This window comes from Onychomys torridus, chromosome 1 (genome assembly GCF_903995425.1).
Source record: "Onychomys torridus chromosome 1, mOncTor1.1, whole genome shotgun sequence".
Lineage (NCBI taxonomy): Eukaryota > Metazoa > Chordata > Mammalia > Rodentia > Cricetidae > Onychomys > Onychomys torridus.
Window position 1 is genome coordinate 46318655 of NC_050443.1, and position 23269 is coordinate 46341923.

General features: G+C 48.4%; 1 protein-coding gene across 2 annotated transcripts in view; it reads left to right on the forward strand.

The window, feature by feature from the left end:
• Pcsk6 (proprotein convertase subtilisin/kexin type 6) overlaps positions 1–23269 on the forward strand; it is a 179314-nt gene that overhangs the window by 110408 nt on the left and 45637 nt on the right. For both annotated transcript variants that reach the window (XM_036191078.1, XM_036191087.1), the window contains exons 12-13: positions 8426–8614; positions 11696–11832. In XM_036191078.1, the coding sequence (XP_036046971.1) occupies positions 8426–8614; positions 11696–11832 (326 nt within the window). The remainder of the gene's footprint in view (positions 1–8425; positions 8615–11695; positions 11833–23269) is intronic.

The following is a 23269-nucleotide window of genomic DNA, read 5'->3' on the forward strand; positions in this document are numbered from 1 at the left end:
CAGCCACAGGTCCTTTCTGTTCCACCTGCTAGAGGTTGGCACCGTAGCCATAGCCCAGGCCCGCTGCCCTAGAGCTTGTATGTGAACATGAGCAGCAGGGTCTGCCCCTTCCCTGTAGCAGGCTGGGGTGTGGAGGCTGCTAGACCACACAGCATCTTTGCATTGCATTTATCCGGCCCCATAAACCTTCTTAAGGCTTAAACACTGGAATGTGGGAACCTGGCTTCATCTCTTTTTCTGTGTGCTCCTTTGGAAGAAGTTTTAAAAACCAGTTGTATTGGTTGAGTTTTTTGGGTTTTTGTTTTGTTTTTTACAAAATAACAAAAATGGACTGTAACATAAATCAGGTGGGAAGAAGCCTACTCCATTCAAAAATCAGATTATCCTGAATTGTGTCTTTGCAGCTGTGCTTTCTAAGAATGTGAGCATGGTGTTTTGTTACCGTTGGGAAATATGTGCTTGAGTGGGAGGCTTGACGGTGTAATTAGCTGGGCTGGGGATATGGCTCTCGTTGAACACCTGCCTTTCCATGGAAAGCCCTTGGTTCCATTCCCAACAGTAAAAAATGAAAAACCAAAGACCAGGGGCCAGGGCTCAATCAGTAAAGTGCCTGATACACACGCGTGAGGACCTGAGTTTGGATAACCAGAGCCACATGGTCTGGTCATGGTGGTACACATATATAGCCTTAGCCCTGGGAAGTAGAGATAAAAGGATCCCCAGAAATGGCTGGCCAGCTAGTCTAGGAAATCAGTGAGCTCTGGGTTTAACGAGAGACCCTGTCTCAAAGATAAAGTACAGAGTAACAGTGGAAGACATCTAAGTCAACCTCTGGCTTCCATATGTGTATGTGCATGCCTGTGGGTGCTCACACCCTCGTGTGTGCGTACACACACACACACACACACACACACACACACACACAGACAGAGAGAGAGAGAGAGAGAGAGAGAGAGAGAGAGAGAGAGAGAACGCAGGATACATTGTTTTATCTACAAATGGAAGACCACTTCTTTGAGCTCACCTTATCCATAACCACATACACTTCTTATATTAATCTCCTTGCCACAGAATGCTGAGAGTTGTGTTTCTTGAGCATGCCTTGGAAACAGTGGGAGTTCAGAGAGTGTTTGTGGGATGAATAGCCATTGAAGGAACTTTCCAAACATATTTCCACCCTGTGGCTAATTGTACCCCCTGACTACTGGGGCCATCACTCCACGGCCAGACAGGCCTACCAGCCAGCAAACAGGTCTCACTGTTGGCTTCTTAAGGCCTCATTTCCTGAAAGCTTTTGTGCTAAACCCAAAAGGAGGGAGCTGCTGTGGGGTAAAGGGGGCCTTTGCCTGTGCCCACTTTGTCCTGCTGGGAACCCCCGGCAACACAGGTTAGACGAGCCTGTCTCTTGCTCTGGTCCCTGACCTGTGCTATTGCCCACTTCTCTCCCGCCCAGCTTCCCAGCCAGGGCGACTCCTGAATGAAGCATTCTTTTCCTGCCAGAAATCTGTTTAAGATGATCGGTGGTGCCTAGGTGGCGAGTGGTTGTTTTTATTTTTATTTTATTTTGTTTTTTGAGTGAAAGCACACAGAGTCTAGACAGCATAGGTTGAGGGAACCCTCACTACCATACAGTATGCCATTGTTCCTATCCTTTGAGCAAAGTAAGGACCCTACAAACTCCCAAAGGGGGCAAGAATCAGACTTCTGTTTCTAAAGGAAAATCCTCTTCCCCCTTTGCTGTTTCTGACTCTTTCTTACTCTGTCTGGAATTTTCAGCTAACCTCCTGTCTCAGACTGCCTGCCCGGCTCCACCACTTGATTATTCTTAAGAATATAAGGACCTTCAGGGGGAGCAGTGTCACCTGGGGTGGGGCAGATATCCCCTCTCTACCAGTGTGTCTCACCTCCTGTGGAGCTACAGCTCTGCTGTAGTCAGGCTACAGGAGCGGGGATTCAGGCACCTGGGCTGCTGACCCCCATCTCTCAACAGCTTGCTTCTCACACCGGCTTTGCTCAGCTGAGGTCACCTGGCTTTAAATGGACAGAAAGTTTCCCATATGTCTGTTTTTCCTTCTTCCAGCCACTCAGACCCATTGACGGCTCTCTGCCTCCTCCTGAGTTCCTCTGTTGGTGGAACCCTAGGTCTTTACATCTTAACTCCGGCCTCAGCTGCTTCCCATGGCTAGACAAAGAACGAGAGCAAAGGAGCGGGGGGGGGGGGAGGGGGGGGGGGGGGGGGGGACAGGGGAGAGGGGACTGGAGAGGGAAAGAGGAAGGGGGTGGGGAATGAGAATATCTCTGTGTGTGTGTAACTGTGTAACTTGTGTGGGGCATGTTTACCTGTTTTACCTCTTGAGGAAAGGAAATGCTACCCTGCTGTGACCAAAGGTCAAAGCACTATATTTATTAGACTTTAAGTCCAGGATCTGGAAGGCAGGCATTATGGCTGCACCTGCTATGTCTAGGGTGATGTTGTATGGGGTCCTGAGTTAAGTGACTAGGGTGATATTGGGGCATCCATCCCTCTGGTTGTGTAGGACAGCAACCCATGTCCCAGCCCTGAATGGGATACATCCCTCTCCTGAACAGGATAGGTCCTGTGACTCAGGGAGACAGAGCCTCACTGACAAGGACAGTGACTGACAAGGACTCCCCTTGCTACAGAGCCTTCCTACCTTGCTTAGAAACTGGTATCATGTCACTATGTCCCAAATGACCACATGGCACTGGCACTCAGTAGCCCCTGGCATCCCTCTATTTAGTGGCTTTCTCCTGTGCTGCCCAGCGGTGTGCCACAGCCCCTGAATGGTTAGTCCAGGCTGAAAGGAGCAGAGAGGCTGACAGCAGGAAGTGGGAAGGGCTGGAGCATGTGGCTTCACCTATGAAGACTGTCACAACAGATGCAGGACCTCACCTCCCTCTCCAGGAGAAAGCATTGGTTCTCTGTAATCTGAAAAGAAGACCTCCCTGGTATGGAAAGGGACTGGTCAAAGGGGGCCAGGGCATTTCTAATCTGGACACCAAATGTTTAGGGACACTTGGCTTTACGTAGAAGTTCCTCAGGTTAAGGCCAGGGAACCCATCAGGAAAGAGGACGACAGGAAGAGTGTCTTAGGTAGCAACCAAAGGAGCAGGACCTCTGCTCTTCCTGGACCTTGCTGAGTAGGCGCTCCAGCCCATTGTCCCCCAAGAACCCACAATAGACAGGTCTAGAACCAAGGCTTGCTCTGCAGGGGCCACACTGCGAGGCTGTCCCGGACAGTATTCTGCAGATACTAACTCCAAATGCAAGAACAAGGGGCGATCATGTGAACCTAAGGACAAGTAGAGACTGCTTGAGAGTCCTGTGGATGTGACGGGATGAGGACCTAAGCATGGCCTGGGTCGCTGCTCCTGCAGATATCCAAGCACACCCCGGGTTAAAGGCATCCTTCCCTATTTGGGGGCACAAGTAATTTTAATGTGTTTGGAGCCTTTCTTCCAGGAAGGGGTGGTAAATAGGATCATAAGCAGTGACTTCTGCCTGTGCAGAATGGCTTTTGAATCTCTGTGAGAGGCGGGTCAAATGAATCCTTTCATAGCATCTATTCAAGTGAAAAAAGCCAAGCTTGGTATGGTTCCTTTGAATTATTAAAATCACAGGTGACCCACTGGGTTTTTCTGGCCGGTACTTCCCTGCATTTTAAAAAATCCAGACTTCTGTGGAGCAGTCTGCGACATCCCCGGCTCCCAACCTGATGGTGGAGAGGCGACAAGAGTCCACTAAGCCAGCAAAACCTTGAGACTTTGAAGAGTCCCATTCAGAAGTTCGCTCCCATTGACTTGTCTTTTATTTCAAGCTGCTTCTTCTCTCTCTCTACCCTCCTTCCCCCCTCCTTCCCTCCTTTCTATGAACATTGAGGATGATCTACACAGTAGATGATCAATTCATAGATGTCTGTCTTTTCTGTACTTCATTATTTCATTAAGCCACGCTGCTTTATGATGCTCTCGTCTGTCTGTGAACAACAGTTTCATCGTGTGTATTGCTGTTTAAAGATGCTTTTTTTACTGACTGTTACTGATTCATTGACATTGAACTCGGTGCCTCTAGCACCTTCACTTGGGACTGAATTGAATGTGGTATATCTACTGTCTGATAAGACATATTGTAGCTTTTGGGGGGCCCAAAAGCATAAAATAGCACCTCAGCCTGAAATTGAGGTGTTTGGGATTGGGGCTTGAAAGTGGCAAAACCCCAACAAAAAGCTCAAAAATGGAAAGCACACCACTACAGGAAGTGTGAAATGGGAGCCCACTTATAGTGTGAGAGCTGAAACAAGAAGCCACTTGACCTTGCCTGACTTCAGCTGGGGTGTGCGTTGGGTGACTCAGACTTTGCTGCTCTGTGCATGTCCACAAATGACCACAAAGGTGCCATGAGTCCTGAACTTGAGTATACAAATAACTTCTGGTGAGCAGGCAAAAAGGCCAACTCATAATCTGAACAATAAGAACTGACTGTGGATTTTAATGTCTGTTTTAACTTCCTATCAGACTGACTCTCAGACTGTTGTTAGCACAGGACATAGGAGAAAAAGGTGTGCTACAAATAGGCATTGTGTACTTTATAGAACAATTAACTATGGATACATTAGTCTAAATTAGTGTAGATTAGGTTCATTTTTCGTTGCTATATTTTATTTTTAGCCTAAACATCATGCTATGCTTTAGTAATCAAAAGTAATTTCATCTAACTGGGTATATAATCCCAGCATTCAGTATGTGGAGGCAGGAAAAATCAGGAATTCAAGGTTATCATCCTGTACTTAGTTGGTTCAAGGCCAGCCTCAGTTATGTATGACCCTGCCTCAACTTTTCCCCAGCCCAAAATACACACACACTCATGTAGCATATCATATGTCATTAGCAAAATGATCTTTACTTGAGATAATCCTGTGGCAGCATTAATTCTAGAACATAAATCTAGGAGGTGACTCACTGAGTTGTTTTCCCATACTTGTATTTAGTATGTGGACTCCAGTGAATGTTCCCATCTACCCAATCACTACTCTTTAGAAGGTCATTGAAAACATTCCTGGACCAGCTTCTTCTCTATGGAACCCCATGGATCAGCTCCTCCTTTTCCCCATCCAGATGCCAAATATACCAGAGGGAAGGACTCTGTTGTCTCTTGATTCCCGTGGGTATCCAAAAATGATTTCAGAATTGGCTGATGAGAAACAGGAGCTAGCCCGTTCTTGCCCCCAGCTCTGCCAAGTGGAAAGACATCACTGGCCTGCCAATGCAAGGATACAGGAGCTGGAGTAAGGACTGGCCTGTCAATGCAAGGGTGCAGGAGCTGCAGTGAGGACTGTCTGTCAATGCAAGGGTGCAGGAGCTGCAGTGAGGACTGGCCTGTATTGCAAGGGTGCAGGAGCTGGAGTAAAGTCTTCTAGCTGAAACTAAAAATAACAGCTTGTAGTAGCTTGGGTTAGAACAGAAAGGTAAGTGGAGGGTCTGAAGGCCCCAATGGGAGCCTAACAGGGGTCTGCCTTCCTCTGAATATTCCTTCTACTCAGTTACTTGGGGATACTTATCTTTGTCTTTGAATATGACTCTGTCTTAAGTGTCAGAAAATTAGGAGTTTCCTACATCTTTATACTTTGGGGAAAACTAGGAAGCCACCATATTAGTGGCATGTGTGGAAGTAGTGGCTTATTATGATGGCTGTCATCTGGTAGCCCTCTGCCTCCTTGGAATGGAGTAGGCCCAGAGACTTAAGGAAGCAAGGAGAAGATCTGGAGATGAGCAGTCAGTCCTAAAGTGTGACTTGATGGGAAGTGGCATTTCTGTGTCATGAGGGATCTCATCCAAGTCCCCAGTGTCCCTCAATCAAGTAGAGGCTGGTCCTGGGTTCCTCTAGGACTCTTGGAAGATGACTCCACACAAGACTGCAACTTCAGAATTTAATTGCAGAAAAGCCTTCGCAGTCAGGAACTTTAAGATCTTTCTAAACCAACTTTCATGATTAAAGAACAGTATGCATGTGACAAATATAGACCCTGTGAATTTTTAAACCAAGGTAAACAATTAAATTTACAGTTAACTTACATTTTCTGTATTGTCTTTTCAGTGATTGCAGAACAGAGAATAGTCCCCATGTTTTAAAAGTTCTGTGCTTTTCATAAGCGAATCTTACAAGTAATGGCTTTGGGCACTTGGCTTCATGACTTGGAGTTTCTATTGAAAGTCAGGACAATTGCAACTTGGCTCTTTTGATCATTTCAAAGATTCCTTCTTTTTGCTTTTCATTAAGATCTGCAAAAGCCCCTTATTTGGAGTGTTGGGTTATTTGTGCAGCAGCAGCAGCAGCAGCAGCAGCAGCAAAGCCCAGGAAGGCAGACAACATCTTGCCCTTGCAGTGAGGAGCATCCCAGCTACTGCCCTCCCCTAGAACTTGCAGGAATGAGAAGTCCTGGTGGCTGAGTGATTTCACAGTTAGGAGATTTCACATAAAAACTAATTGTTACAGTTAGCTTTGTGCCCCAGGCAGGCTGGTCCCCAACCCCAGAGGAGCTTAATATCTTGGCTATGAAAACCGAGACAGGAGACGCCATTAATCCCTGCAGGGGCTGAACTGCCCGCTGGCCCACCATCCTGGCACAGTAGCAGAATAGCTCCCTGTGGGGGAGACCAGCCCAGATTCCTCTTCCTTAGCGCTCACACTAAGACAAGTGAAGCTGAGTGAAATGAATGTTGCCTCTAGATTTGGGTGCATTGAGCCCCACGCTGCAGCTGTGAGGCATGGCCAGGTGACCAGTGTTTAGCTAGGTTTTCTTCACCATACTCCTGTTCACTTAAATCTTGTGTCCTTTTCCTTGGGATCCAGGCTTCCTCAATAGGGTTCCAAGTCTATTTCTAGAGTGCGGTGATTTCTGTCTCCAACAGTTAGGCAACAGGCTGAGGGCGGGATCGGTGCTTTGTTACTGGTCAGAACTTGGCGGCGATGTTGCTGTTCTACTCGGGGAAGTGTTAGGAGGTGAAGCGTGTCACCGGTCACCCCTGGGTCTTGTGGCATCACATTTCAAAGCCCTGGAGGGGTACCCCTGACTCTGTTTGCCCACCTTTGCCAGGGAGCCCCTTGTCAACCAACACATTCAGTTCGCATTTTGAGGGCACAGGCTGGGTACTGTAGGTACCTGGTAGGGTATGTGGGCCCACTATGTGAGCCTTGCAAGGCCTGGGCCCCTCTGGAACTTTCTGCTTTGTTCTGGATCTGCCTCAGTAGTGGAGCCCCTGACCAGCAAACCCAGATGGTAAAAGTTGAAGAAAGTGATGAAAGAAGCCAGCTTCTGAGTCAACTTCTGGTACATGCAAAGTGTGGTTTTCAGATTCTTACGGCGTCTCGGGGGCATTACGTCACTCTTCCTAGCTGTTTTGAATGTTTTCCTATGACTCAGGCCCAGCAGAGCCCAGAGATAGCATTCTTAAGAGACTCCAAGCACACATTTGTTCCAGGCCTCTCCAGAGGGAAGCCCTGCACAGAGGGAAAAGCCTTCCTATAATAAACCCAGCTCAGGCCATGTAACAGGGAATTACTGATGTGCTGTTGGGTGGTAATCAGGTTTCTGCTGAAGAATGCCATCTTTATTTGGTTTACAAATTGGGGGGGGGGGACAAGCTTTTAGAGATGTGAGCCCTCAAACCAGCCTGTAGGTACAAGGTTTGTGTTTGGCAGGCAGTTTGGCATGTCCAAACACCAGTGGGGATGATTTTTGAGTTATGGGAGATGTACTTGTCCTCATCTTCCATCCCCCGTGACAGAAGGGCCATTTGGGTTGTGAAAGTGCCATCATTCATTTCCTTCATGGGGCAGTGGGTTGGCAGTCTTCCAGCAGGATGGCTGGGAACTGACCAGCTGCAGCAAATCCGGTCTCTTGAATGTGGGTCCACCCAAGGAGATATGCCATAGAGACTGAAGCTCGGCTTCGGTAGCTGTGTGACCTTGAGCGCCGTCCTTACTTCTCCCTGAATGGATGGTTTCATCCTTGTGAGCTTTCCAACCAGTGCCTTGTGCTGGTTGCTCAGCATTCATAGTGCTGTCTCCAAGGATAAAGCCATGGCAGTCTTCAAGCTCTTGAGAAAGCGAGTTGGCCTCATACTATTTAAAGAGGGTTATCTCCTGGGTACCAGAGGGAAGGTCTCCAGATACACTGGCCCCAAGTGTGCATGAAGACCCATAAACAAATTATAGAACTGTAAAGCTTTCTGAGCAGTGGTCAGAATGAAGTACCCAGAGTGAGACCTTTATGACCCATTGGGAACTCCCAGAACCCAGAGGCCACAGCAGGGGAGGAACAGACTGGGATGCTGGAGTCCATGACCCACCCTGTGTGAAACAAAGACTTGGGTACCCAGCACTGTGTTTGTTTTTCCTCCCCAGGAGCATCCCCATAGTGCAGGTGCTGCGGACCACAGCCCTAACCAATGCCTGCGCGGACCACTCAGACCAGAGAGTGGTCTACCTTGAGCATGCCGTAGTTCGCATCTCGATCTCCCACCCACGCCGGGGAGACCTCCAGATCCACCTGATTTCCCCCTCTGGAACCAAGTCTCAACTTTTGGCAAAGAGGTAAAGCCACTCTCTCTAGGATTTGCTCCTCATGAAGGCCCTGGATCCCTGCAAGATACCCGGCACAGGGGCGTGGGGGTTCTCCCTGGGTCTACACAGGCAGGACCCACAACCCTGAAGAGCAGGCCAGGGCCTTTGAAACAGTCCTGTGAAACCTTAATCTTCAAGAAGACATGATAGTTGTTTCCTGGGGGTGGGAGCTAGGGTGGGGTGAGGTAAAATTCATGTTATGTCCCCATTGCTCCTGGAGGTGCATTAAAGGTCATGACCAGGTTAAAGGTTGGCGCTTAAGCTGAGGTGCCCCAAGGTTTGTTTTTTCTCTGGGAGCATCCCCACCCAGTTCTAGGCTGCTCCTGAGGGTCAGGAGTGGCTGGTGAGGTGCAGGGAAGGTTCCCAGGCTCTTCTCCACAGCTGCTCTCCCCTTGTTCCCACATACATACCCCCCACACACCCTCACTCCAACCCCGGCAAAAGGTTTGAGCTCCGATTTGGGGTCACTGGAGCTTCCTCAGCTTCCTGCAGGGTTTGTGGAAGGCTGTGCTGTGCGGTTATGTCTTGAGTGTCTTATGTACAGTTGTGACATGAAGGCAGCTCCTTGGATGGACATTAATAGCTTTCAGGTAATCGAGCAGAGGCCATTTGTAGGAACCTGGGGGAGCTCAGGGAGAGCTAGGGCACATATAGTCTCTTTCTAGCCAAGGAGACGGGGCGTGGTTGGTTTTTCACAGACAAACCCCTGTTTCTGGAATCTGTTCCTCAGCCCTTGAGGAAGCACCCGTGACTAGGTGTGCCCTGTCTGTTGTGGCCCTTATCTGGGATAAGAGGTAGTGGAGGGGGGTGCTGGGAGATTGGGAAGCAAGGTGTATGGGAAATGCTCTCGCACGAGACAGGCAGGATCCACCATTTTTCTTAACCCTCTGAGCACTTCTCTTGCTTAAGACAGCTGTCAGAGAGCAATAAAAGGTTGCCAGGACCACTGTCCCTCCACCCCTCCACATGGCCTCCAGTATCAGCAGCCCACAGATGGCAGCAAGCGGCAGACCACGGGCCTGGTATCAGCTCTGTCCTTGGTGCATTCGAGTCAACCCTAGAGCAACTGAGGTGGACAGGTTCCGGGATTCCCTACCAGCTCCCACTTTCTTAGCAGAAGTGGAGGCGTCTCCTCTCCTGAAGGCCGCCTCAGCCATGCTCAGCCACACTCAGCCTTGCTCAACCTCTGCACGGGGGAGACCATCAGGGGCACACATAGTTTGAAGGTGCCCGCCAGCAAGCTGAAGCTTGAAGGCACTTGGCGTCCAATTTTAAAATTTTTGTCTAAAGATCTACATTTCTAGCATTTGCTATAAACTTGGAATCTTGTCCGCTCTGAACCCACTCTTCTGGCACAGCCTGGCTAGAGCCTAGTGGAGGGCTAGTCTGCCTCAGGGTACCCCATGCTGCCTGCTCTCTGCTAGAAGCCTGGCTTCCATCTACTCCCAGCTGTGTTTACATCTGGAAGCATCAGAGTCTGTGACCTCCACAAGGCAAACCTTGCCTGAGAGATTCAAGGTCACAGGGAGGCTTAGTGGCTGGGGCTGGGGGCAGGGGAGATACAATGGATACAGGGCTTGTGCTTTGGAGCCTGGAGAGGTAAACTTATGCCCCAGCCTCTGCACAGCCCACTCAGGCTCCTCCTGGGAGCCAGGCGCTTGATCTCTCTTTATGCTTTATCTGGATGTACCATTCCACTCACCCATAAACATTAAGAAGGTTACAAGAATCAAATCTGATAACAGGGATACAAATGCTTGGCTCCTGTTCATGTCCTGCTGAAATCAGTCCTGCCCTCTGACCTCTAATAACCTTCCAACACCCAACAGGCCCACTGCCAGCTGTGTTTTCCTTCCCCTCTGACCTCCTGTCACTCATCTTTGTGTATCAGTCCAGGTGTGTGAGCTCCCTGCAGCCAGGAGCAGGTCCTGTGGGTTTGTTTGGAACTCCCCAGTTGTTAGGCATGCCTGCAAGCCCTTGAAAGCACCACCCTGAGGCCACCTGGCAGTCTTGGGAATTTGGTGTTTTGCCAAGAGTCTGTACACGATCTCAAGGTTGTAGTTTGGGGATCCGTTACCCTCCGCCTTACTTCACGTCTTACCGGGCTCTGCAGCCTGTTCAGCTTGCCGGTTTCTTTACATTGAAAGTTGGCATTCCTAAGGGCCTCAGCATCAAGACAGTTTGTCCTTGTCTTGGTCCCAGTGTGTCAGGTTCCACAAGGCTTTGTATGAAAGTCACCGTGACCTTGGCAGTCTCTTAGCACTATTTCCCCTGCAAAGGACGGTCCCTTGAATGGCATCAAGCTGTTTCTGGTGTTCAAGGAGCATCCCCCTAGACAGAATGGAATAGAACGTCCACATTTGAACTTCTGATGAACAGTAGAAGAGTCCAGTCGTACATGCAAATTCTTATCCCCAAATAGACATGCCTAATTTAAGAGGGCTGGGGATGTGGCTCAGTGGTAGACTGCTTGCCTAGCATGCTTAGGGTCTTGGTTCAAGCCCACAACATTGCAAGAAGAGGAAATTAGTGTTAACAGTTTTTTTCTGTTTCTATTTGAACTAAGTATGAAAAATGGAGGCTGAAGGTCCGGGAGTTAGTGGAGAGAGCTGAGGGAAGACCTTCAAGTCTGGAAGGAAAGGGGAGGCTCATCAAACCTCCAAAGAGTGGGGTCAACTCCACCTGAGTGTATGCAGAAAGCCTTCTCTTGCTCCTCTCCAGGCCTCTGCCAGGGGGACACACGGACCAGTTCCAGTCTGTTGTTGGGCACTGGAGACAGTCCTGCTTCACCAAATGTTAGGGAGGCCCTGTGAGATGATTGAGCTGGGCCTCAGCTGTAAGACTTGGAAAACAGAGCCAGCCAGATGGGCCAGTGGCTACGGGCCGTTGCCTACAACCCACTTGAACTCGATTCCCCAGAGCCCCCCTGGTAGAAGGAGAGAACCTTCCCTTGCCCCCAAGTGGGTGGGTCAGAGTCAGAGCTGGGCTGCCCCCTCTGCCTGGCTCCCCAGACAGGGTCTCCACTTTCTAATGTAGCATTTCCTACTGCAGATTGCTGGATTTTTCCAATGAGGGCTTCACCAACTGGGAATTCATGACTGTCCACTGCTGGGGAGAAAAAGCTGAAGGGGAATGGACTTTGGAAATTCAGGATATACCGTCCCAGGTCCGAAACCCAGAGAAACAAGGTCAGTGATCTCAGCCTGTCATAACCTCTTTTCCATGTCGACCCTTTATTTAACGTCAGGGTTGCTGGTAAGTCTTTGTCTTATGGGGATAGAATTCACCATCATAATCATTTTCAGGTCAGTAACTTCTGTATATTCATGATCTTCGTTGCACACCTCACCCCCTCAGAGGCAGATGTTGTACCTACAGCCGTTGCTCCTGTCCCTTCCTCTGCTCTACCCCCTGCCTCCCTCCAGTGACTTCTTGTCTCTGAATTTTTCTATTTGGACATTTCCTGTAAATGAAGGCATTCAATATGTGGGTTCTTTCACTCAGCACTATTTTCAAGGCCATGGCAGAGCGTATGTCAGACTTCATTGCTTTCTTGACCAAATAATATTCCTTTGGACAGCGAGCATACCGTTCACTGTTGGCCAGTCATTGGCTGATGGAAACATGAATTATGTCCACCATCTAGCCATTCTGAATTGGGCTTGCAGGAACATTTGTGTGTGTGGGCATGGGTTTTCATTTCTCCCAGTTTTAAACCTAGGGGTGGAACTGCTGAGTCTCACTCTGCACCAGTTTCCATTTGCCAGTATCAGGGAGGCGGGACCTTCCCACATCCTCCCTAGCACTTGCTATGTGCTAATAGCCCTCCTTGTGGGTGTGAAGTAGTATCTGCGGTTTTGATTTGCAATTCCCTGATGACTAAGGAAGTCAAATATCTTTTCATGTTCTTGTTGTTCATTTGTGTATATTCCTTGGGGAGATGTTTGTTCAGGTCCTTTAACTATTTTTAAAACTGGGTTCCTTGCTTTTGTGTTGTTGTGTGGTAGGAACTTTTATCACCTAGATGATTTAAAAATACTTTTCTCATCCCGTGGGTTGTGTTCACTTGAGTGATGGGATCCTTTCACGGGCAGAACTTGGTCATGAGGCCCAATTAGCTTGTTTCTCTTGTTTGTTCTCTGGTATCATCTGTATTAATTGGCTAATTGTCATAGTTTGCTTGTTGTTGCTGTGATAAACACCACACATGATCAAAAGCAGCTCGGCGGAGGAGGAAAGGGTTTATTTGGTCCGAGTCCATCATCCAGGGAAGCCAGGGCAGGAACTCAAGGCAGGAACCTAGCCACAGAAACTAAAGCAGAAGGCCATGGAGGAGTGCTGCTTACTGGCTTGTTCCCTCTGGCCTCCTCACCTGCCTTTCTCATATAGCTCAGGCCCACTTGCCTAAGGATGGGACAGCCAATAGAGGGCTGGACCTGCCTATCAACTAACAATCAAGAAAGTTCTCCACATCATGCCCACAGGCCAGTCTGATGAGAGGCTATTATTCAGCTGAAGTTCCCTCTTCCTGGGTAGCTCTACTTTGTGTCAAGTTGAAACCAACATACTAATCCAATGTCACAGAGACTTATTCTTACATTCCCTATAAGGATTTTGTAGTTTGGGCTCTTTAATGTAGGTATTGGATCCATTTTAGCTAATTGTGATAGTTTGGATGAAAATGTTCCCTATACACTCATATGTTTGAATACTTGGGCACCAGTTGGTGGAATTATTTGGGAAGGATCAGGAGGTGTGCCCTCATTGGAGGAGGTGTGTCACTGGGGGTGGCCTTTGAGGTTCAAAAGCCCATGCCATTCCCAGTTAACTTTCACTCTATCTCATGCTTGTGGACCAAGATGTGAGCACTCAGCTACTATTCCAGTGCCATGTCTGCCCCCCTGCTGCCTGCTCCCCATTGTGATCCTCTAACCTTCTAAAACCATAGGCTCCCCAATTAAACATTTTCTTTTATAAGTTGGCTTGGTCGTGCATGGTGTCTGAAAACAGCAATAAAAAATAGTAAAATAAGATGGGCAGCAGTGGTGCTCACCTTTAATCCCAGCACTCGGGAGGCAGAGCCAGGCGGATCTCTGTGAGTTCTAGGCCAGCCTGGTCTACAGAACGATATCCAGGACAGGCACCAAAACTACACAGAAAAACCTTGTCTCAAAAACAAAACAAAACAAAACAAAAATGTGTAAGATACCAATGCATGTGTTTTGAGGCGAGAAGCCAGATCATCCTTTTGCCCAAGGGTATCCATTTTCTAAGTACCATTTATTAAAAGGAGTCTTCTTTCTCCATCCTATGATCCAGGCACTACTGTCAAAACCCACTGGTGATGGCTACAAGGATTTATTCTAGACTCTCAGTTCTGTTGCATTGCACTGCTTTATAAATTCAAGATCTTCCAACTCTGGTATTTTTCAAATTTGTTTTGGATGTTTTGATCACTTGTAAATTTATATGGCTTTTAGGATGACCCTGTGGATTTCTTCCTTCCTTCCTTCCTTCCTTCCTTCCTTCCTTCCTTCCTTCCCTCCTTCCTTCCTTCTTTCCTTCCTTTCTTTCTTTCTTTCTTTCTTTTTTTTTTTAACTTTCATAGCAGTTAAATCATTTGGGGGCATGTATCCATCTTAATAGTAACTCTGGCCGAGCGGTGATGGCACACACCTTTAGTCCCAGCACTTGGGGGGCAGAGGCAGGTGGATTCTGAGTCTGGCGAGCCTGGTCTGCAGAGGGAGTTCCAGGACAGGCAGGGATACACAGAGAACCCCTGTCTCGACATGCGTGCTTTCCCTTTTATGTGTTTTATCTCCCCTGTCAGCAGTGTTTTGCTTTGAGTTTGCAGGCCTTGCACTGTCTTGCCCAAACAGTTGCTCGATATTTTGTTCTTTTGGGTGCTGTTTTAAGTGAAATATTTTTTCTTTTTTTTTAATTTAAAAATTTATTTTGTGTGTATGGGTGTTTTACCTGCATGAATGCTTACGCCACACTTGCATGCCTGGAGCCTGTGGAGGCCAGAAGAAGACATCAGATCCCCTGGAACGGGAGTTGCAGGTGGTTGTGAGCCATTGTGTGGATGATAGGGATTGAATCCAGGTCCTCTAGAAGAGCAGCCAATGAGCTTAACCACTGAATGCTCTCTCCAGACCTAGTTTTCTTTTCTTGTTAAGATTTATGCTTATGTATACATATGTGTATCTGTCCCTGTGAGTGTCTGCCATGTGTGTTCCGGTGCCTTGAGAGGCCAGAAGAGTGTGTTGGCTCCTCTGGAGCTGGAGTTGCAGTCACCTGACATGGGTGCTAGGAGCTGAGCTCCAGCTCCTTGAAAAAGCAGCAAATGCTTTTCAATACTGAGCCATCTTTCCAGCCCCTAGAATCTTTTTTCATAGTTTTTGTTTTGGATGGTTTGTATCTCTGATAATTTTTACACCTTTCTGTAATTCCTCCTAATTAATAATCTATTTAACAAATATCTATTGAGTAACTACTCAGGGCCAGGCACTGATGCGGGTGATGGAGTTGGACCAAGTAAAAAAGCTGGGGTAACCATCCCATCCTGCAGTCACGCGCAGAGTAAACTTTACCCGGCAGTTCTCTGTGGATTCATAGTTAGATGCATGGACGAGACTGGGGTCTCAGTGCTGTGGGGAACATTCATTGTTTTCTTTCATTGCTGCTGTTTCTATCTCTTTTCTGTGAAGACACACACCTTCCTCAGCCAGACATTCCCCCTAGGAATGTCTAATATCCTCTTGCCTCAATTCACTTCGATTTTATAAAGTAGAGCTTCAAGGGCATTGTATTATTTTATGGGAGTGGAGGCAGTGGTTTGCTTTATCCAAAAGGTTTACTTTAAATAAACAAGTCATCTGTAAGAATATTCTCAAATTCACTTTCTGACTTTAAGGTAACTATTATAAGAAAATATTGATAAATTCTAAAAATATGAAGGCATAAAATCTTAATGACTTTTCCCATTTTCATAGCAGAGGCTCTTAAATTGTTTCTTTTATAATCCCCAAAGCTTATGGGCCTAGCATTAAAATCTGAGGTTGCTCTTCTGTGCCAGCCACCTGGTCAAGCACACACCACTCTGGGTACCTCAGAGTTCCTGTCCCTGTACCAGCCCACCAGGCTGCTTACCCACTGGCCTGCTGGCTTGGGAGGCTGGCTCTGTGGGCAGAAGCACATGGAGGCTGACAGCATGTCTCTTCACCTCTCTGGGCCACAGTCATTGTTCTGTGTCATGAGCAGAATACAGAGATCCCGGCCCTGTCTAGGTCAGGCCTAAGGCTGACCCTGTCTGTGTACTGCTTCCTAAGCTCATGTTCCTGGCTCTGTCCTCGATGGCTTTTCAAAATGGCTCTGAGCCTCTTTAACAGGATGGCCCCTGTCTTAGTTAGGTTTCTATTGCTGTGATTAAAAAAAAAAAAAAAAAAAAAAAATCAAAGCATGAGGAAGAACGGGTTTATTTCATCTTAGACTTCCAGATCATACTTCATCACTGAGGGAAGTCAGGCTAGGGACTGAAAGCAGGAACCGAAGCAGAGGCCATGGGGAAATGCTGCTGACTGGCTTGCTCCTTCTGGCTTGCTCAGCCTGCTCTCTTATACAACCCAGGACCACCTGCCCAGGGGTGGCCCCACCCACAGTGAGCTGGTCCCTCCCACATCAATCATCTATCAAGAAAATGCCCTAAAGATGTACCGACAGGTGATCTGATGCAGGCATTTTCTTCACTGAGGTTTTTCTTCCCAGATATGTCTAGGTTTGTGGTCCCATGGTACAGTGGTTAAAACTCTGGTCTTAGAAGCCAAACTCCTGCTGATGCCTATCACCTTGGGTAAAGCACCAGCCTTCCTGGACTTCAGTCTCCTCGTTTAGAAAATGGGATCACAGGGACTGGGGAGATGGCTCAGTTAGCGAAGTGTCAGCCGGGCAAACATAAGGAAGCCCAGCACCCACATCGAAGCCAAGCATGGTGACACATGTCTGTGATCCCAGTGACGGGGGCACTGGGACAGGAAGATCCCTGCTGGCCAGCCATCCTTGCTGAATTGGTGAGCTCTAGGTTCAGCAAGTGGCCCTATCTCAAAAAATAGAGAGTGATCAGGAAAGACACCCACCATCAACCCCTGGCTTTTGAACACACCCACATGCACCCACGTGAACATGTAATCATACCACACACATAGAGAAAAGAAAGACAAAATGGGATGATGATGTCCGCCAGGTCAAGCTATAGGATGAAGTCTGTCAGTATAAGCAGGATGCTGAGAGCGGGGCTGGGCTCCTGTCTTCTGGAAGTGCTCATCCTGCGTGTCAGCAGAGAAGCCTCATGCTTCAGACCAACTCCTAGGAGTCTCTCTTGATGCTCCCTCTCCTTCACATCCCCCAGTATGCTACCATGTTCCTGATGGCCAGTTCTGCCCAGGAACCCTATCCAGTGCCTCTCACCTCAATACCAGATGGTGGTACCCAAGCCTGACTCCCCCTGCCCCTCCTCATCCCAGGCCCTGCAGTAGCCTCCTGAGCTCTGCTCTGCACCTGGGCTCTACCAGGCTCTGTGCTCCAAGCATCTCAGACAGGACTCCTAAGCAGCTGTTCCTTGTAACCCCCATAGCATAAGCAGCTTCTCTATCAGCGTGCTTATTCCGCCCAAACCCGAGTTAACCTTTGCTTTTTCTCTATCCTCCTTCCTCATCTGCCTCTCCAACAATGGTTCTCAACCTGTGAGTCTCAACCCCACTTGGGGGTCGAATGACCCTTTCAGAGGGGTCACCTAAGACCCTTGGAAAACACAGTCACGTTACAATTCATAACAGTAGCAAAGTTAGAGCTATGAAGCAGCAACAAAATAATTTTCTAGTTGGGGGTCACCCGACATAGGGGACCGTGTTAAAGTGTCGCAGCGCTGAGAACCACTCACTGCTCTACAAGAGCCTGTCTTCTTCCCACCCAGTTTCTGCACACTTACCGCTCCCTGCCCCACGTGTAGCCACTTACACAAGAAGATGACCACACTCCTGCTGACCCCTTCTTGGCCTGCTCTCAGAGCAAACCCCAATCTCTTAGGTAGCCGGGAAAACCTGGCAGTCCTTGCCAGCCCTTCTTGTTTCCTCTGACCTCTTTCCTGCCCCCTGAACATGATTGGTCCAGCCCACCACAGGGCTTTTACATCTGCTGTGACTTGTTCTGAAGATGCCCACTCTACTCAGAGCCCCCTCTAGCTGTAGCTCAGTCACGGCCTTCTACAGAGGTCTCATCGTGGTCCCATCAGTGTTCTTTCTATAAAAACAGGTTGAGAACAAAAATAAGGAGGAATAAAAAATTGCTCAGCTTCTTACACACACCAGCCAATAGATCACATTTGATTTTTTTAGCCCTGACGGATGCATACAAAATCAAATATCTTCATATAATATACAGATTTCCCAAATTGCAAAAGCTGATGCTGCCCTTTCAAGTTGCTAGAAGAAAGCCAGAGTGATGGAACATTGATCAGAACGCTAGTGTGGTTGGATAAGTATGCAACAGTCTCAGCATTACTGAGTGGAAGTCATCAGTTTCTTTAAAGAACCCAGACCCCCTCCAAGAGCACAGCCTCTGTTCACCACACACTCCCTGCACGTGGACTAGGAGGGAGTGGTGGTCAGAACAGGCCTGAGCTCATTTCCTGGGGGCACCAAGCCATGGAGCAAGATCCCCAAGCAGGAGGCTGCTGTCCGTTTGATAGTAGGAAGCAGAGAGGAGACAAACAGATGGAGGAGGTGGCTTTAGGCATTATGAATAGTGCTTGCACGAGCGCTCAGGGGCAGGCTTTGTGTGTGGATGGATGTTTTCATTGCTCATTGTCACAAACCTGGGAGATGAACTGATGAGTCATATGTAACTCTGAATTTAACATGTCAAGGAATAGCAGGACTGTTCACTACTTGACTTGTGTACCGTGTCACACACCACCAGCAATGCATGAGAGGTTCGGGGCAGGGCAGGGTAGCTAGGGAAAGCCTCATGAAAGAGATGTTAGACTAAATTGAAGAAGAGAAGGGAGTGAGCTGCACTAACAGTCCAGGGAAAGAACATGACAGGCAAAGGTATTGTCAGGGGCAAAGGTCTTGAAGCATTTGTCAGAGCGTGCACACACAACAGAGAGGCGGCAAAGCTACAGAACATGACATTGTCACTTGCCAAGGGGACGTGGAGCCAGTCTGTACTGTAGGTCATTACAGGCCTTCGCGGGAAGCCGCAGGTCTGAACTTCTCTGTCACTAGGTTGGCAGTCAGCTCAACTCGAGTAGACTGAAATGGGGATGGGAGAGAGACGAAGACAGGACCAGTGAGGAGGTCATTTCAGTAACTCCAACCCAGCTGCAGCGGTGGAGGCCAGCGAAACAACAGGTTTGATGCTCAGCGGGCTATGAGGGGGAAAAGTGGACCAGTGGTTCCAGTCTTGGTCCTGCACAGAAGAGTGGAGTTGTCCTTTCCTAAAGCTGGAACTTCATAGAAGAACAGGTGCTGCAGAGATCAGGAACTCCTTTGGAGGGAGGGTCAAGTTGCAGACACCTATGATAAGCCCAGGCAGAGATGTAGACCTGGAGGGCAGGGCAGGCTGGAGGTTATGCATTCCCTGTGAAGGTCGTCAGCTCTCTAGGGTTTATGGTTTATGGGTAGTGGGTAGTGGGTGCTCTTCTATTTCATGATGACCATGAACGTGCTTTGGAACTGTCTGTGCTGGTGTGCTGAGTGGGCTTCGGTGTTTTGATGGTACATAGGTCACAGTGACAGGCCCTGCACACCTGTGTTCCTGCCCAGCCAGATGCTGCTCATCAACTGCCTGAGACCAACCATCTCTCGCTCTCTTGTCAGTGCTCCTGCATTCTGACCCCTGCTGTGTCCCTGTCCCTCGTGCTGGTTCATGATAGGTACACCATGGACGCTGGGAAATTAATCAGTACCGTTAGAGCTGTCTACAGTCACCACGTGCCCAGATGTCCTGCAAGTCACAGAGAACATGTATGTGGTCACTGGGGTGCAAAACAGTCCCACGAATGGCCCCCAGTTATGTCCTGAAATGAGTAGGTCTCAAAGCTTAAGCATGTTTAGCATCTGGGCCTTTGTATGTAGATTGCATGGGAGCCGAATAAAAACTCATGAGGTCTTCTGACACTGACCTCTTGTGACCTACTAGAACGCATCAGTTGTCACAGAGAGCTTGAATGTCCCTGTGGAGGCTTCTGGGTTGAGCTCGATCTGCACAGATTTTCCCAGCCACTCCTCAGCATGGATCTTTGCCAGAGAAGGCAAGGGCTGGCAAGTGTCCGGCCTGGCTGAGGCCCACAAGCACTTCTTCTGGGTAGGACATGCCCTTCTCTGAGTCACACACTCAGTCATCCCTGATACCTAACAGCCCTCCATACAGCTGAAGTCAGCCTCTAGTCTCTCCTCATCTCTCCAGAGAAGGAACCCATTGATTGCAATGGGAGCCGAGCCTCCCTGATACCCCACTGGCCTGGCCTCACTCACCTGCTCAAGGATGAGCCTCTGACCTGGGTGCTGTAGCCCTCCAGGGTGCATGGTGAGTCAAATGATGACCAGGGGCCAACCCTGGGACAGAAGGACTCCAGTGAAAGCAAGGTGACACTCTTCGGCTGGCATGAGTACCAAACACTTCTGATGTCCATCTAGGATAAGTCCCCTTCAGCTGCCCAATCAGGACGTTCTGTGTCTGCTGTTTGTGATTTAGTCTTTGTCCCATGATTGACTGAGGCAGTTCCCTTGCTTGTGAGACGCCACACAGATGTTCAGAGACCCTGACAAGCCACCCCTGCCTCTGATGAGCAGGCTAATCAGAAAGGTTTCAGTTTTGAGCAATAGCACATGTAAGGCTCCACGGGCCACCCCAGAGCCAGAGGAGGGCCTCAGAATTTAGCAGAACAAGCAGTGACTTCTGGCTGAAGGCACAAGGAAGGGGTGACTTTAAGGCTTGCCAATAACACAATGTGTGGCTCATTCCTGTATTCCCCACACTGCACACATTAGGATGTTAGCGTGGGTGCTTCGTTGTTGCATAGTCGGGACAGAGAGGGAGGTACCTTCTCACATCTGGTAAGCTGTGTAAGGAGACAACGCTGGAAAATTCAGGTCACTGCCATGGTGTCTGCTATGACCTCAGCCTAAGAAGGTGACACTGTGTTTCTAGCGTTTAGAGCCCAGGAGAATCAAAGGCTATTGCCTTTTGATTTGTCAGGGACTGATGCCCAGGTGGTAGTATTTATGTGGAGTGTGAATTGGTCCCAAATGGAAGACCTTTCTCTCCTTGGTGGGGTGGCTTTTGAGTTAAGGTCTCCCCTGGCTGCTGGCCTCAGGGCCCGTGACTCAGCAAACCCAGGAAGAAACCACTCAGTTCTTTACTAGAACCCTGAGAGCCTGCTTTGAGGGCAAGGTGACTCCTGTGTGTGTTCACTTCAGTCTTTCTCTAGTGTCAGAGTCTCTGCAACATAATGAAGAAAGAAGGAAAAAAGGGAGGGAGGGAGAGAAGGAAATGTGGGGGGAAAAAGAGCTCAGCCTTAATAATCTGCTGGGCAAAACGTGCTTGAAATATCTCAGATAAGAACTGGCGTTTATTAAGTCATTAAGTCATCTGAATCACACTGGCTGGCCTGCTCACTCATGTCATATTGAACTTGCTTGGCTTATGTAGCTGGTTTTAAAACTGCATTCTAAATCTAAGTGGAGATGAGCCATCCACTTCCACTTCAGTTCCTACCACAAGGAAGGGGCGTGGCCTCTCCCAGGAAGGCTGCCCGGCAGGAGGTGGTCTCAGGATGGAAGCGGTGCCAGCTGCATTCCAGTGTACCATAGCTTCATTCAGCATGCCTTTACAGGCAGGACTCAGGGCTGGATGTGAGGACTCTAGGACCACACCCCTGGGGTGGGGCTTCTACAAGTGGAGGCCTTGCTCACCCCCAAGCAGGGTGAGCTGCTCCTCTTGCACCAACATCTCAGCGCATCTGGCTTCATTTTCAACTATTTCTCCCCAGAATGGTCACAAAGTGAGGGTCAGGCACCAACGGTAGGGAGGCTTCAGCTCTCTGAGAAGTCCATGGGTGCGAAAACCTGTGACTGGATCCTCCTGCCTCCAGTTTCAAGAGCTCTCCAGCCTTGACACTGGCCTCTCCTGTAAGCTGGTGCTACACAAGAGGTGGTGCCCCAGGCTGCCACTGAAAGGAAGTGCTCTCCTGTCCCAGCCTTCCCACTTCAGAGCCCCAAGTGGAAGTCACACCTAGGTCACACAGCAGAGCCCCAGCGTCTACTTAATGTCAGGCCAGACTGCCTGCCCAGGTGCATGTCTGATTCAACACCCTGTGGGACTCCTGAGCTCCTGGTGCAGGTGAAATGTGGATCTTCCTACGCAGAGACTGGTCTTGGCTTGGTGCGTCTCTCATGTCTTTAGCACACACCTTAACTACAAACCTACTACATTCCAGGGATAGGTACAGGGCAGAGGTAGGTACCCTCATTCTTTGCCTCCATGGTCTCTCCAGTGTAAAGGCTCCACCTCAGTGCCTGGCAGGCATGTGACTCTGTGCAAAACTTCCACTATACTGATAGCTTCGGCCCTTGCTTGTAACCAATCAGAATTGAGCACCTCCTAGTATCTCCCTTGCCCTAGGAGCTGTGAGCATCATCGTTCAGGAGGAACAGGTGATGAAGCATGCCTTTCAATGCCTCTCTATAGTCGGACCCATGTATCTCATTCCATGACTCTCCTAGCCTAATGCTTGGTGTTAACATAGTAATAATAAACAGACAGAAACAACTTAAGATGTTTTAAAAAAAATTCTGTCATTCTCTTGAGTGCTGGCAATTCACTCTTCCTGGTTAAGATTCCTCTTTTCTCTTATTTCCTGTTTCCAATAGAGCTCCAAAACGCGCGCGCGCACACACACACACACACACACACACACACACACACATGCTGTTTTCCATGTACTCAACAGCATTATTTCCACCAACCTATAAAAGAACAAGAGGAGATTAGGATGATAATTCATATGTGTGTATTTTTCACTGGGCACTTGCACATTTGACCTTACTGTTAAAATCAGTGTGGAATCAGATGGTGTTAAGAAGTCATAGGTACACAAACCTATAATCCCAGCTACTGAGGGGTCTGAGGCAGGAGGATCACAAGTTTAAGGCCTGCTTGGACTACAGGGCAAGTTCATAGCCTATCCAGTCAGTTTAAAAAAAAAAAAAAAAGAGCTTAGGATATATCTCAGTGATAGGACATTTACCTAGCATGTATGAAGCCCTAGGCACTAGGTTTGGTCCCCAAAACCACAAAAATAAATATTTTTATTGCTGGAGTGCATATCCTAAATATTCAGAAGTGAAGTATTCCTGTCTGGGATTTTGTAAACAAAGTATACCAGGGGTCATAGCATGGAAAGGCAGCCAACAAATGGTCAAAGCGGACTTCACACAATGCAGACGGTTGCTGTGGCCATGGTATGGGGGTGTGGGTGCCTATTGTACATTTTCTTCCACTTTGTATTTATTTGAGAATTTCCATGGTGTAATCAATGGCTCCTTTTGCTGTTCAGAACTTTTA